The sequence below is a fragment of the Topomyia yanbarensis genome, chromosome 3 (genome assembly GCF_030247195.1).
Source record: "Topomyia yanbarensis strain Yona2022 chromosome 3, ASM3024719v1, whole genome shotgun sequence".
In the NCBI taxonomy this organism is placed as follows: domain Eukaryota; kingdom Metazoa; phylum Arthropoda; class Insecta; order Diptera; family Culicidae; genus Topomyia; species Topomyia yanbarensis.
In genome coordinates, this window is record NC_080672.1 from 114,781,551 (window position 1) to 114,797,138 (window position 15,588).

A 15,588-nucleotide genomic window follows, 5' to 3' on the forward strand; every position below is an offset into this window, starting at 1 on the left:
CGTTCCTCGCGCGTATTTACTGTAACACATGCAGATTTTAATCTATTGGCAACATTAATAGCGTTTTTCTCGGAATCGCATTTTTCAAATTGTCGGACACGATTACTCAAAAACTATTCAACTTGATTGATTTGATTTTTTAACAACTGCTAAATATTTGTAACCAACCGATGAACCACGGAAAACTGAATAAAACAAAATTTCTCCCCGTTACACTAAAATATGAGATTTTTCGGTTTCTATGAGTTTGAGCTTGAGCTTGTGCGACCACCCCTGGCTGCTACTCCGTTATCGATCGGGACTAGCTGAAGTTGCACAGGGAATCAGTATATTAATTATGCTTGGGAGTAGCGAAACATCTTTCAATGTGCAACTCCTGGTAATCCTAAAGTGTTTTTGATCAATACCGGCGCCGGCCAGGCCCGAACGTAGATCGCGGAAGGAAAGGGAAGGAATGGTTAGTCCGATACTTGCTAGGCAGTATATACTACTGCGCACTCCACAAGTATCACGTCAGGAGGATATTTTTGTTAGTATCAGTATAGAAGTTGGATCTACTTCTTCTTTACCGACGCCAGAGAGGTGATTCCACTACCTAGACTAGATATCGATCCACCAATTTCATGGACCGGGGACCAACGGCTTTACTTCCCTTCCGAAGGAAGACGTGACCACAGATTGTTTCACCTCAGAAAAATCTCAACGACCTCGGCTTGAATTGAACCCAGGCCAACTGGAATAAGTGGCGGTCACGCTTACCACTCAATCACCGGCGCCGTTATGAGATTTTTCGGTTTCTATGAAGCCATTTTCCGAAATTCATACTTTTCTTTTTTTTTGGTTCATCGAGTAACTACAAATCTAAGCTTTAAAAATCTTACTGATTTTCCTATTTCAGGCAATTGTATCAAGAGTTATCATGTCCGCCGTGGCACTCCTCGATGTGGAAATGGTTGGACTCTTGGCACGCTCGCATGTGTGGCTCTGTATGACTGAAAATCCAGTTTTACATACTGAATGTATAAATAAATCCTTACATTATACAAGAGGTACATTGTTGCCTTACTTTCGAAATCGTAAAACAAAATTACTTTCTTTTTGAACCTTGAATAAGAAAGAAACGTGGACAACCGTACCAACCATTTCAATTTGATGGGGATTTGATAAATCGTTGAATGTGACTTGGCTAAGAGGGTTCATGTCACTTCTTGGGTCCTTTCCCGGGACAAATGTGTTTAGCCATGACGTGCCTAAAATAAAATTACTTTCGGTTTGAGCACTTTACAGAGGCCCACCGTAATAAACTCACATTAGATTCTCGAAGATGGTTGCGCAGATTTTCACGAACTTAGCCTTAGAATCTACATTATGTACATTATCTCGACAGACTGCTATGAAAATTTGTACACATCGGTTAAATGGTTCTGGAAATATAGAACGAATCGTCCGGTCATATAAGAAATCCCCAAATAAGCCGGGACTACAGTTTCCGAAACATGAAATTGCAGAAATCGAATTCGTATTTTTGATGCCAAATTTCTTTAAAATGCATGAAACGTCGAGATTTTATGTTATCCCGAAAAAATAATTTGAGAAAAATCGATTTTTTGGGACATTTTGGAAAGGCTATGCACTCAGTCGAAATTTCGTCTTGTTGAGTGCATACTCAGTCGAAATTTCGTCTTGACTTAATCGAGGCCCGCAAAACCGATTCCCTTATATTATTCGATTCACTTCGTCGAGATCGCTAAATGTGTGTGTGTGTGTGTGTGTGTGTGTGTATGTATGTATGTGTGTGCGCATGCGTGTGTCAAATAATGTCGCTCAATTTTCTCAGAGATGGCTGAACTGCTTTACACAGTTTCAAATGAAAGGTAGCTCCCATAAGCTGCTATTGATTTTTTAGTTGATCCAACTTCCGGTTCCGGAGTTACGGGTTGAAAAGTACAGTCACACAGCAAATCCCCATATAAACTGGTAACACCATGGGGTCCGAATGATGTAATACATATATAAATGGATTCAACATTACTTGGATTAGCGGGTCTAGATCACTAATGACCAATCAAAGTAGCTTTGACCACATTGGCCCCCGGGAAACTCGACAAGTTCCTAATTTACTGTCCTATTTTCCACCGAACTCTTTTCCGATTTTTACAAACTGGCCTAGACCATTGATGGTGAATTCTTGGAATATATTGTCCACTATCGATAATTCCTGGGTTCCGGGCATATTCCAGAACTAAAGCCACTTCGGTGATGACTGAATCAATTATCACTAACCTAGTCACAAATGGAAGGTATAATATGAAGTTGGGTGTTGAACTCCCCATACATCCCTCTCCTTCCTTCCTCTCACACCCCTCCCTCTCAGACCAGCCTCAATATTATATTTGTTTGAAATGTGCTAGCGTCGATATGTTGCTCATCAGGCTCGTGGCAGTCATGCACTCATATATACCTACCAAATTCAATAATAATGTAATAGACATTTCCACAATGTTACATTGAACGTACCCAGCTATTAAATCATAGCTATGATAAATGAGAAAGGCACAATTTCACCACTAGGTGGATTAAAACAGATTTTTTATTTCAACTTCACTTTCTTCGTTAATACTACCATCAACCTGTCTTTCGGTTTTTCAAATAATATTTGATAAAACTCTTTAAGAATCACGAACTCACTTTTTCCCCTCTACTTTATATATATATATATATATATATATATATATATATATATATATATATATATATATATATATATATATATATATATATATATATATATATATATATATATATATATATATATATATATATATATATATATATATATATATATATATATATATATATATATATATATATATATATATATAAACACTTAAAACTTCAGCAATACGAGAAACTTTAATATTGTGCCGATTGAAATATCATTAGAACTGAATGAATATTATTTGATTTATTATGTACTTATCGACCGAACTGCCCCTACACTGAAGAACTCGTAAAGAATAATGTACATTTAGAAAGAAAATAAAAACAATCATCATGTCAAGATGTTTTTCAACAGTGGTACAAGAATGGCCAGAATTTGAATAACTTTGAATAGGTTTTAACAATATATCTACCCATATTCAGAAGTTGATAAATTTAAACCAATTTTGAATACATAGGGTAGACGTGCCCCTATTCATCTCATTAGTCACGATGTCATACTATTTCGCTGATAACTCAGCTTACACTGATTGGATTGCACTTAAATAGGTATCAACATCTTTGCTTCGTTCTTAAGGTTCTTAAGAAGCAGATTAATAAAAAAAACTGGCTTGGAAAATGTAAAATACCCGCGCTATAGCGAAGCGAAAAGTCGAGTACAACGCACCCTTATTCATCCCACCATTTGAGCTAATGCGATAAATAGAGATAGCACACACTGCTCTAACTAATGTGTTGGGATGGGATGAATAGAGGTGCTAAGATGAATTAGGGCACAGTAACCCTATATACAATTGTAAGTTCAAACTTCTAAGGACATAGACACATTTGATCTAAGCAAGAACAAATTTACTGATTAGCAATTCATAGTTTGTATTTTGCATGGAAATAGAAAATCTTGAATTCATTTGATAATTCAGTTTTTTTAAATTGTTCATTGTGTTGACAATTGACTTCGCCATAATACATTCGATAATACTAAACTTGCTGTTTGAGCCACAAATACAATAATAAATCTCTAAAACTAAAACAAAGGTGAATCATCAAAATATTGCTTCGAGCAACTGTAACACAACTATACCCATCGTTTCCATTCTGACCAGTTTTTGTTATTACTAGATCCGCAGTGTCAAGACGCCGTTCAAAACCAGTTTGATGCGATTACATGCTACAACGACGATACTGCTGGGCCCAATGGAAAACGAAGATCACACTAGTTCAGTCGTAGATGAAACCTCGCGCCGGGATGTTAGTTTTAAACGCTGCCATTTTACTTCTTCTCCAAGCTACCTGCAACGGCGAGCCATCGAACAAATTTGAAGGTAGGTTCCCTGTTTTCGAACCGTACGGATACGACAGTCAAAGTGTTTAATTCTTTTAGTAACATTGGGCTGTTTACAGTACAATACCGATCATGGCTATAACCACAGGCATCCGTACTTCCCCACCAGCCGGTTCAGAAACGTGAAAACCACTAAGGACGACGTCATGATAATGCGGATGGGAATTCTGGGGAACAACGATGGACACGTCCGGCTTGCCCCGGTCATGTACCCGTACAACAGTACCGATATGAATGAAATCGGTAAGTGGATCATAATAATAATGTGGGATTCCCGCAGCTCACACTGAGATGAAAACACAACACAAACAGGTTCTGATGTCAGTTTCTTATCATTTCCACAGTACTTTCCGGCTGGGCAAACACAAAAATCGAAGTCAGACGCTACACACGTACTGCCCCCAATAGTACAAAGAACCTGAAAGTTCTGAAAGAACAATCCAGCATTGGAATGTTGTCGCCTTTCGAACCCTTCATGTTTACGATAGCGGTACATCCGAACGGACTGGTTCAGCTAACTAGAGACGAAGATGCGTTCCCGTTTTTGGAATTTCGTGACCCCCAGCTATCGGCCAAGTACATCGGATTCAACAACTGGGATGTTCCCTTGGTGTACTTCTACGATTGCCCGTTGGAGGTGGACCGGAGAGTATGTGATGGCATAGCGTTTTCGAAGAAATGAGTTAGGGCTGGTGGGTGGATGGATGCATGCTGCGATAAATAGTTGATGTTCGTTAGGTGCCCAGTAGCGGTGGGATATTTACATTGGTTTTCTTTTGCTTTTTCAGAACTCGTTTGCGCAGTTTTGGAAACGATTAGAGTATTTGTTGAATATCAGCTAAACTAAAGCTGTAATCTGTTGTTTGATCAATAGTAAATTGGTTGTTTGTAGGAGATTTACAGTTTTGCGATTAATATATGAATGTATTGTTCAATAAACGATTTTCGTTTCCGCCATTAAATCTTCTAAGTGCTAATCTGTGTATTTAAATTTGGTATTTCAGAAATTCATCTGATGTAATGTTGTCTAATTGAAAATATCTTAACGCTAATATAAAGAGCACTTGCAAAACACAAAGAACTGACATATATCAAATAGACTTATAACAAGTTGTTTACTTTATGATAACGTCTTACCAACTAACGTAAATCAAACAACTTATAATGCAAAAAGTACACATTTTCGGAATTGGACTCGTTTCACGGCAACCACGGTTGATGCAAACGTGATTCGAATTCTCAGAAACATATTCCTCTAAGCCACGTTGATTCAGTTAATGCGATTTGCTTACGTTTCAATCCACTGCCAACTTTATATGAGATGTAGTGCAATTCCTGTGCATTTTTCCGGCGAGAGATTAGCTTCACTACTATACTGACGACTCATCTAAATCAAGGTATTCCCAAACCATTTTTGTTGTGCTGCTCCGTTAAACTGACTGGCAGTAATAATAAGGTACAACAACCATGTTTAATTACGATTGCATTCGCTGGGATTTTGAACAATCTTTGTGGTGGTGAATAGCTGAAGGCTAGAGGAATGTTAGAAGCTTGATTGTGAGAGATATTCATATTTTTTTAAATAATTAGCTCAAATCGGAATAGAAGTGGTACGCAAGATGGGTGGTCGAAATGCTGGTAGATAGGATGACCAGATCAGCCAAGTAAAACCCAGGACAGGTGCATAAGAACAAAGCCAATTTAACATGGTTGTCTTGATTATTCCAATGCAGATCTACCATAATCATCAGCAAGGTTCATACCTTGAGAGTAAAACGTTCTCACGATAGCTTCCGCTGATCCATAAGTTAACTATCCAATTTCCACTAACGCTGTTTGTACACGGGGTATGTTAACAGATCATGGGGACTCTTCTAACACTAGAGACAATTTCAGCATTCTCCCCACAAGAATAATCTCCAAGACTACCGTGGCATTTTTCATAGAAAACCTGCAATTTACACAGTTCCAGACCCACAGTACAAAAAGTGAACTGGTAGATGACCCTTTGTCCGTCAGTTAGACAATCAGACATGACGAAGGGGAAGGAGAATGCAATCCCTTTACACTTTAGAATCTTCACTAGTTGAAGCATGCGGTTCTCGAAACAGATAATCCCGTACTACAGCTGTTCCATGTATGTCAATTTCGAATCGGTACTCACACCGTCGATCTCAACTTTGCGCGCGGATACGTACACTCGGCATTCCAAAAAGGCCCGTGGCAAGTAATATCTATTGTCTGTTTTTGACAGTTACCATCACTATGAGCTTAGCTGGGTGAGTCGTTGATATTTCAGCCATGAATGAGTTTAGTTGCGTCCAAGTTCATAGAATATCCAACGGATATTTTATTAATTTTCTCTGGACGAAAATAGTCCAGATGTCTTGTGGTATCAGATGGTTTGAAGCACCTTAGTCGAGAATTAATCCATTGTTCACCTATTTCCATGTCAAAGTATCTCTCGCTACCGAGTACTGACTAACTGTAATGACTAACATGTTCGTCGCTGTTGTGCTATTTCCGGCGCTAGCTTTGTCCTGTCACTTAGTTAGTATCGGATTCTGATGAGACGAAGTCGAAACATAAATTCAATTACTAATTTAATTATAGGTGTTGTGCCCTTAACGCGGGAATGTATTTTAAAACAATTTTCCCCTTGCTGAAGAAGATTTTACCTAAATGTATCTCCACTAAGGAGAAATAGAGCATAGTGCGAATAATCACGTTTTGTTGATGAGACTGAGCCATCTTGACATATCACCACGCAAGAATAAAAGCAAAGGTATCCTTTGTGCTTCAGACAATGCACACAAGTAACTGTTTTTTCGTTCGCTTTGGATTGATTCGAATAGAAGCAGAAACACACTGAGCCGCCTGTTTTACCGCCGATGCCGGCATGATGATGAGTTATGTTCTACCATAGACCATGCGGTAGACTTGGGTGAAACGCCCAACTCCTACTCTGCAGAAGGCAAAAAATTCTTCACATTTCCTTTCGATCATGCCCATATGAGCCTGCCTAGTTCTAGTTTTCCGTTCTAAGTTTATAACTGATTAGCTCTAGAATACCTATCCGTCTTTCAATTTCATTGCTTTCGTTTCTCTTGGTCTCAAATTTGCCGAAATAGCCAACAAAATCGATACAGTAGAACCTTGCGGCAATTAAAACATAGTAACAAAGAAGAAGTGATCCAACTTCTATACTCTTACTAACAAATATCCTCCTCCCGTGATACTTGTGGAGTGTGCAGTAGCATATACGGCCTCTAACAAAATAAATTATCGGACTAACAATTCCTTCCCTTTCCTTCCGCGATCTACGTTTGGGCCTGGCCGGCGCCGGTATTGATTAATAAACACTTTAGGATTACCAGGAGGTTGCACATTGAAAGATGTTTCGCTACTCCCAAGCATAATTATCTACTGATTCCCTGTGCAATTTCAGCTAGTCCAGATCGATAACGGAGTAGCAGCCAGGGGTGGTCGCACAAGCTCAAGCTTTAAAGTTTTTTTTCTGGCAGTATTGGCGTTCATCATAACAGAACTACAGAGACAGCAGAGGAACGAGGAAGATTTTACATATTTCATAAGTAGAGCGATTGACTTTGCGATTCTCCGATGTAAAAGAGATCGTTAAAGTTAAAATTCGTATCGTCATTAGTAGTCTTCGGTATTACTACCTACGAGCTATTTACGCATGAATAAAGAGTGTATATTCCTTCAATGGACGTTGAAGTCGACGGTGTTATCACTGATTTAAGTCTGGTTGTCGATGAGTTAATTGAGTATGGAGTTGGTCGTTTCAAAGATACCATACTTAAAGATGGAAAGATACTTGATTGCAAGCAATTGCATTCAGTATCACTCGAAGGAGGTAAGAAAGTTTATCACCTGCCAGATTTGGTTAGAGGAACTTCCGCTGAGTTTACATTGCCTAAGTATGTCATTATCCATAAGATTCTTCTCCATGTTCACCTTTTTGTTTCACATGTTATGAATTAACTTAGTTATAAAAAGCTTGGTCAAACCGCCTATTACTGGAGATAAGCAACATCGCTTGAAGCCGGTCGATGAAAAGGTAAATTTTCAGTTTTATTAAATCGTTACTAAGAACAATAAGTGTTGTGTTCTGTCTCGCATCGCGTTTTTGTGAGTGTAGACTTCATATTTCTAAACCAAATTTGATACTAAATAATGCATCTTACCTTAACGTATTGGCAATCGTCCTGGCGGCCGTATCACATCGGAATACGTGACACATGTGGATCCGGGTGAGTCGATCTCGCGCTACGTAAGCAAAATCTCTGCATCATATAGAGGTGGTGACGACAGAAAGAAGAAAAACACAGAATTAGATCAATACTATTTTCACCAAACAACCTCAAGTAGGCGTATGGAATTTCCTGAATTATTTACTTGATTAAAGAGAATAATTAGTAAAACTATGTGGCATTATAAAAGGGGGCAGTATGTATAATAAAACATGTCAATCAAGGCAATAGAAACCGGTTGCCTCGTTTATCTCGCTGTCTCAACGAAATAACACGAAATATATAATAACAAGGAACGATGGGTGTCAGAATAACCCATGGCTTCCTTGGTCCACTTGCTAGTCATAACAGGTCGCAAAATCGTACCTTTCCCTAAACGTACATCAACACGACACATATGGAAGAAGCATGGCAGATTCGCAACAGTTCAGCATAGCGGTAGCAGAGCGGCGTGAAAAGAAAATACGAAAAAGAGAAATTTAGGAAGAAAGTGGTGAACAGAGAACTTGAAGCGGAAAAGTGATTGCACCATTATTCAAGGTCAATAGGTTTATAGAATACCGAGGGTGTCTGGTTATCAATTTAAAATCTTTTGAGAGGCGATAGAAGATTATATTAGGAGGAAGCACACTATCAAATCTCGACCGTTGCAGAGTGAATTATTCATTTTTATTGACTTTAAATGCATCTAACTCAAAAATCATACTGAATATTTCCGTTCGTTTAGTATCATTCGAAAACTGGGACAATTTCCAACTTAATAATCTCATCATAGCCCCAGCGTTTTTGATAGTGTCTTGAGTTTTTTTTATCAAATAAATAGTGAGATTCAAGGCGGTTCCTAATTTGTTCTTCAATATCTTAGTTCTTTCTCTCATTTTAGTGTAATTTTATCCGCTTTCCAATGGAGTCTTTAATAAAAATATATTGTCTCGATCGTCACGTTCTCTGTGCTATTTGTTATGCCCTATTTATTTACGTTTCCCCATCAAAAATGTCGTTTAAATTTAAACTTTAGCTTTCAAATGGTTTACAATATTGCCTTGATGTCAAAGATAAAAGGAAATTTTATGGGTCATTTGGAAAAACCTGATGGTTGAAATATGAATAACTTCTGAACAGATCGTAAAACACAAAATAATTGTGACCTTAAAACAAAATTTAAAATATCTCGAGAACTACATTTCAGAAAATTTTTGCTATGAACATTTTGATTTGAAATGCTGTTAAAAACTCAGCAAAAAAAATATTCGAAAAGCAAATTGTATTGTTGACTGCAAATGATTTATTAGGGAAATGTTTTCATTGAAAGCTCCTCCATGATCTAAATACACTGAAAAAGTTTCTGAAACGATACACATTAGATTGTTGACATTTTGTGATGGGGTAACGTGAATAATTTTTAAATAAGGTATAATTACATGAATTGATTTTTTTGTTGGAGCAAAATTTCAAATATATCGACAACTATCGCATTTCGGAAGATTTTTGTTAAAAGGCATTTTGTTTTAAAATGATACTTGGAAAAATATTCTGTAATAAAATTACAGTTTTGTATGTCCAATTTGTGTCAAATTTAAAAACATGTATCAAGTTATTGCTATAAAATTTGTTTTACCGATAAGTTCTCCATCAACCAATCAAATTCCAAATGTTTCTTTTCTTTTCAGGTTTTTGTTGAGAAAATATAAAAAAAATTAAAAAATGTTCTGTTGCAATTTAAATTTTTAACATAGACATGTTCTAATGATCCTGCCACTTCTAGATTTCCGATCTGTATACTTCACATCCTTGATCTCACTTAAGTACTATGGCTCAAAACATTCATAACATTCCCTACCCAGTATTCTCTAGCTAATTGAATGGCGTTAAAATGTAAAAAAAATGTGACTACATATAGTCGAAATAAAAAAGGAAAAAAACATAAATATATATTACCTTCCATTGTCCCTGCCAACACCCCACACACGAATCGTATGAATCGGTTGTGAGTTCAGTATTGTCAGCGTCTCAGGATCAATTAATTTTAAAGCACCTTCGTCTAAGTCCATGAACAAATCTTTTCCCTAAAACAAAAATAAACATTATGAATGATTATCCCAAACTGCTTTTCCCAATCAAGAAGTCTTACATCACCCCATCTGCCAACAACGTCCAGCAACTCGTTCCTACCCAGCGAAAGATCCACGATGCATTTGTTTACCGCTTTGGAGGATCGCTCAGGCGTTAAATCTTCTTCGGCTATTTCAACCCAACCAAGCGACCGTACCGCGAAGCGAATTGGCCTTTCGGAATCCGACTTGAGTGGAAAGCTACGGCGTCTAGTAGTTGGAAACAGAAATGTTTGAATAATATTTGTAACCTTGGTAATAAGTTGGTTTACTTTAATGCAATATCCTCCCTCCGTCGCCGTTCATCTTCCTGGTCCAGGGCCGAGCTAGTGCTGCTACGGGTAACGGATGAAATATTATCGTGCAACCGGCCGCTGCTGGACGATGCTGAACTTGATTCCGGCTTGGGAGTACCGTAGAGATTGGCCAGTGTTTGCGAAAACATCGAATTCTGTATGCAACGGGGTGTCGGTACGATTGTAGTTTTATTATCCTTTGTCGGTGGTTCTTTGGGCCATACCGGTGGTTCCCGTTGGATCGTTCCAGATTTTATGTGCCAGTAGTAAGGCCCGCCATTGTCTGAAAGAAAAGTATCCACATAAATCAAACATCACAGCATTGAAATGATTGTAGAAGCAGACCTTCGTGCTTTTCCCATCCAGGGGGAAGATCCTTCGTTTCGTCCTTATCTTCAATGCCTTCGATATCTTCATGCTTCCCTTTCTCTTCCTCTTCATCGTCGTCCAATTCATCTTCCGGAGGAACTTCACCGACTTCTTGTTTCCTTTTGTTTGGCAACGCGTACAAATCTTCCGCATTCAGTGTTCCGGATATGTGCTGGATTTCCTCCTCAGTTTTTTCTCCTTTCTCCGACATTTCATCTTTCTGCGTTTCAGATTCGTTGGGTGATCCGTCCAGTAATTTCTGTTTGTGTTTGGGAGACCTGTAAAATAGAAAAGTAAACTTTGGTATAGCGACTTCTTTTGATTAAGTTCCTCCATATCAATTACCCGTCAACTTCCTTGGAATCGACACCCATCGTGCCAATGTCCAGATATCCTTTCCGGTTACTGCCAAGCATCTGGTTAGGATCTCGAACCAAGTTCACTGCACCGGCTGGTCGCAGTGTCCCTTGCTGTTGCAGTTCGGAGATGATCTCCTCGTATAGGTGCGAATTGCGTTCCATTCGGAGCGGATCCATGTGATAGTTTGGGTTTTCGTAGCTCAACAAACCGTTTTCTGCAAAGGAATCGGCGAATAGTGAATTGTTTGCTTCAAAGGTTTATAAATGCATTCATCAAATAAAAAATAAATCGGTAATGGTGTGAATTACTGAGAGGCAAGCATTTGAAAAGAAAGCTGTAAAATGTTTCAGACGAAAAGGCATACAAAATAGGTTAGCTAATTTTAAAATCTAATAAACTAAACGAACGCAAAACAATACCACGAATTGAAAAATATTTTCAATTCCATTAATCCGAGTTCAAGGTCAGTATTAATACATTCAATCATGCAACACCACCATCAAACCAGAACGATGAGTCACTATCACCGTTTAACCCCATCACGACAAGTTTACAACCTGGGTACTTGTCGGGTGCCAGCTGAAGCAACAGCAACAAATACAACTTTCTGTAGGAAAGCTGGCATTTGACATTGAGTGCCTTAGGTTTATTGATTATCCTTTTCGCTCACGATTCAGCCCACCAGTTTTACGACTACACAGCCAGAATATTTAGTCGTAAGCTTTGACCTATGATACATAGGGGTTGTAAGTACCTACTGCTCACCTCAGCTCATACGCCGCACAAGAAATATTGAGAGTCAGAAACTCATCTGATCCGAAGGATTTCAGGCGGGTGTGCAATACATTTGGGACAAACCAAGAGAGTAATAAAAATCCTGCACTGTTATAAGAGGAAACTGTAAAACGAGGGAACATTGATCGCTTTTTGTGAAGATGCATAATTTTTTTTTTTGCTTTGATAAGGATGTAGACGTTTATGCGCGTGCATAACTAAATTTTTTTTGTTCGATTTCTGTATTATAAACGCAAAACCATCTGAGAACTAGTTACAGGGAATAAATACGAAAAAATATACACTAAGAAAAATGTTATCATTTTCACAAAAACAAAAATTTATCTTAACCCTTTCATGCCCAACTTTTTTCTAGTGCTTGTAGGGGTTTAAAACAATTTTCCCTTGAAAACGGATGGGCCATGAAACACGAAAAGATAGGTGCTTCTCGCTCAGTGCCAGAAGCTGCTCAATTTTTACCTTCCAATGCTTAATACATTTCTCCTAGTATATTTACAATAGTTCAAAAGCGTGGGAAACGTAGCCAAAGATAGTCCAAATTGAAAAGTTTTTTTCAGTTTTCAGTAATATTGCAACATAACTAACATATATGAAAAATTCATTTTCCGTCGTCAACGTAAACTGTCCCTGGCAACACTGCTCCATCGGAATCCAATCACACTAATTGCAATAACTTTAGTTCTAGAGCTAATCCTTTTAACTGTTAATACTCAAATGAAAGGCAATAGTCACATTTATTAGCCTTACTTGTTTTTGTGAGCAAATCTTACCTCAATCAAAAGTTATGGCTGTTTAAAAACGTTGTTGCCCCCCCCCCCCCCCCCGTTTAAACACCCATTTTTTAAATCTTTTATATTTTGTCAACAAAAACAAAAAGAAAAAAGAAACATTTTTAAAGTGGTTGCATGATGGAGAACTTATCGGTAAAAAGGTTTTTCTAACGATATCTTTATATATGTTTTTATATTTCTTACTAATTGACATACAAAACTATCAAAAATCGGCAATTGGCACAAAAAGAACGTGATAATATAACACACAAATAATAATTATCAAAATAACCATGTCTGCTTTCTGTTAAAAGTTACGTCGGGGTGCAACTCGAAAACGCAAAAATTTAAAGTAAGTTGGATAAATTAGTGAAAGTTCAGACACAAAATTAATCTAACAGGAGCATTTTAAAATTTATTTTATAATATAACAGTAAATTCAAACAATGGAAATACAAAGTGCAATTTTAAAGTGAAATACATGTTCTAACACTTTTCTAACGGTTAAGATTACATCTTTTCGAAACCATCAACTTTGAAAGTTTAACAATCTCAAAGTAGCTTTCCAACACTCAAAGCGCATATTTTGATATAATAATTGTGGCGATTAAATCTCCTAGAAAATAATTAAGGAGAAGCATTTCTTCAAAAATAGTAAGAGAGTTGGTGTCTTCGGCAAAGTTTTTCACAATGTCATGTTAAATAACTTTTTTAGAAAAATCTGAAGGCATGCACTATATCGATATACAAAACAATATTTAAGAAATGTTCTTAAAGTAAGTTCTTTTCATTAAAACTAGACTTTGGAGACTACCTTGAATAGAATGTGAATTTTATTGATTATGCGCAGTAGAAGAGATTTCTCAATTACAGTAAGAGGGGCATAGCAATGTTGGTAAGTCGATTGCCTTATACGCAGCTTACCTGAGTTCGATTCTCAACCCCGCACATAAGTTTAGAAATAGTTCTTTCCTGGTTTTTGGATGGCGATAACCTTCACTTGTCTCCAGCCATGAGGGACAATATTACCCTCAATAAACTTATTAAATAAATTCAACAAGCGTCTCTTGGCAGAGTATGGCAAAGTTAAATTTGATTCTGTCTGGCCCTGGGACTTTATTGTTACATGACAAGAGACCAAGAGAGAACTCCACCATCGAAAACGGTGTTTCGTTCGCGTTATCGTGAGGGGACGCGGTGCGGTAGAATATTCCTCGCTCCAGTTAGTACTGTTGCAGTTTCGTAAGCGCCGGGCCGAACTCTATTGAGTGCTCATCGATGTTTCTTTCGTTAGCCCGTCGACGAACCGGCGCCAGTAGCTACATTTTTTGGCTTTCGTCAAACTCTTCATGCGCGATTCCGCCATCGTGTGCTGTCGGTAGCTAGCTGGCAGCCCGTCGTCCCGGAAGGTCTTATACGCAGCGGCCTTCCCTCGCGTACACATCTGAGCACTCTTTGTCCCACCATGGATTGGGAGGACGCCCGCGTGAGTTCGCGTCTGGTACGCGTTTAGTCTGAGCTTGAATCGCGGTATCGAGAATCAAGCCAGCCAGGAACCCTTACTCTTCCTCCGGAGGAAGCTCTTGAGTGGACTCGATTTTGTCGGATATCGCGGACGCGTAGCTTTTCCAATCAATATTTCGTGTGAGGTCATACGAAACATTGATTGTATTCAGTGACCCTGAACCGCAAACAATATTAATTACGATGGGCAGATAGTCGCTGCCGTGGGGATCCGAGACTACTTTCCACATGCAATCTAACCGCAGCGATGTCGAGCAGAGGGACAGGTCTAAGGCACTCGGACGCGCTGGAGGGGCAGGAATCCGTGTCATTTCACCCGTGTTCAAAATGGCCATATTGAAGTTGTCGCAAAGCGCATGAATTGAGGTAGCTCCATTATCGTCATGAAGGCAACCCCATGCCGTACCGTGGGAGTTCAAGTCACCTAAAACTAACCTCGGTGCGAGGAGGAGTTCCGCAATATCGCAAAGCCGTCGGTGGCTAACTGAGGCTCTAGAGGGGATGCTGGTGAAAGCAATGCAAAGGTCTTTGCCTTTAATCCTGGTTTGGCAAGCGAGAACTTCAATGCCTGGTGTCGAGGGGAGGTCGATTCGATTCAAATAACCATAGCATAGAAGCACTTTTTGATCCCCAAACGTACTCCTCCGTAAGAGTCTCCTTAATCCAAGCGAATAATGTTAAAGACGTGGAAATATAGGTATATTTCTGAAGTAAGCTATGTCTCGCATAGTGAAAATGCATCGCATTTAAAGATATTTAGTAAGATTTTAAAGGAATCGATTTTCGGGATAATGCTTCTGCAATTCCACTGTAGAACAGTGATTAAATCCGTAACCTCGTTCGATGAATTAACCATCGAAGGATAAATCGCTGAAAGGATGAGCCATTTGGCAGTAAACTGCATCAAGAATGTTTTAACTGCGGGGAGAAAGCTTATCAAGATGCTTTTAAGAGGGTAAGAAATATTTAGTGCTTAAAAATACGGTTCACAATGTCAGAGAAATTTATTAAGCCAGCGCTGGTTTC

General features: G+C 38.5%; 2 protein-coding genes across 20 annotated transcripts in view; one reads left to right on the forward strand and one right to left on the reverse strand.

Annotated features, from left to right (window-relative positions):
- Positions 1-15,588, reverse strand: part of LOC131688679 (protein Fe65 homolog) — a 281,910-nt gene that overhangs the window by 36,733 nt on the left and 229,589 nt on the right. For all 17 annotated transcript variants that reach the window (XM_058973123.1, XM_058973117.1, XM_058973131.1 and 14 more), the window contains 6 exons: positions 11,459-11,687; positions 11,090-11,391; positions 10,721-11,027; positions 10,469-10,658; positions 10,276-10,403; positions 8,272-8,370 (listed from right to left, as the gene is read on the reverse strand). In XM_058973123.1, the coding sequence (XP_058829106.1) occupies positions 8,272-8,370; positions 10,276-10,403; positions 10,469-10,658; positions 10,721-11,027; positions 11,090-11,391; positions 11,459-11,687 (1,255 nt within the window). The remainder of the gene's footprint in view (positions 1-8,271; positions 8,371-10,275; positions 10,404-10,468; positions 10,659-10,720; positions 11,028-11,089; positions 11,392-11,458; positions 11,688-15,588) is intronic.
- Positions 3,897-5,040, forward strand: LOC131688685 (uncharacterized). Of its 3 annotated transcripts, XM_058973136.1 has the most exons (4): positions 3,897-4,043; positions 4,103-4,306; positions 4,408-4,792; positions 4,852-5,040. In XM_058973136.1, exons 1-3 carry the CDS (start codon positions 3,950-3,952, stop codon positions 4,743-4,745), a joined length of 636 nt encoding a protein of 211 aa, XP_058829119.1. In that variant the 5' UTR covers positions 3,897-3,949; the 3' UTR covers positions 4,746-4,792; positions 4,852-5,040. The 3 variants fall into 3 exon arrangements, with proteins under 3 accessions (XP_058829119.1, XP_058829117.1, XP_058829120.1); XM_058973134.1 differs by having other exon boundaries at positions 4,408-5,040; XM_058973137.1 differs by having other exon boundaries at positions 3,920-4,043; positions 4,123-4,306; positions 4,408-5,040.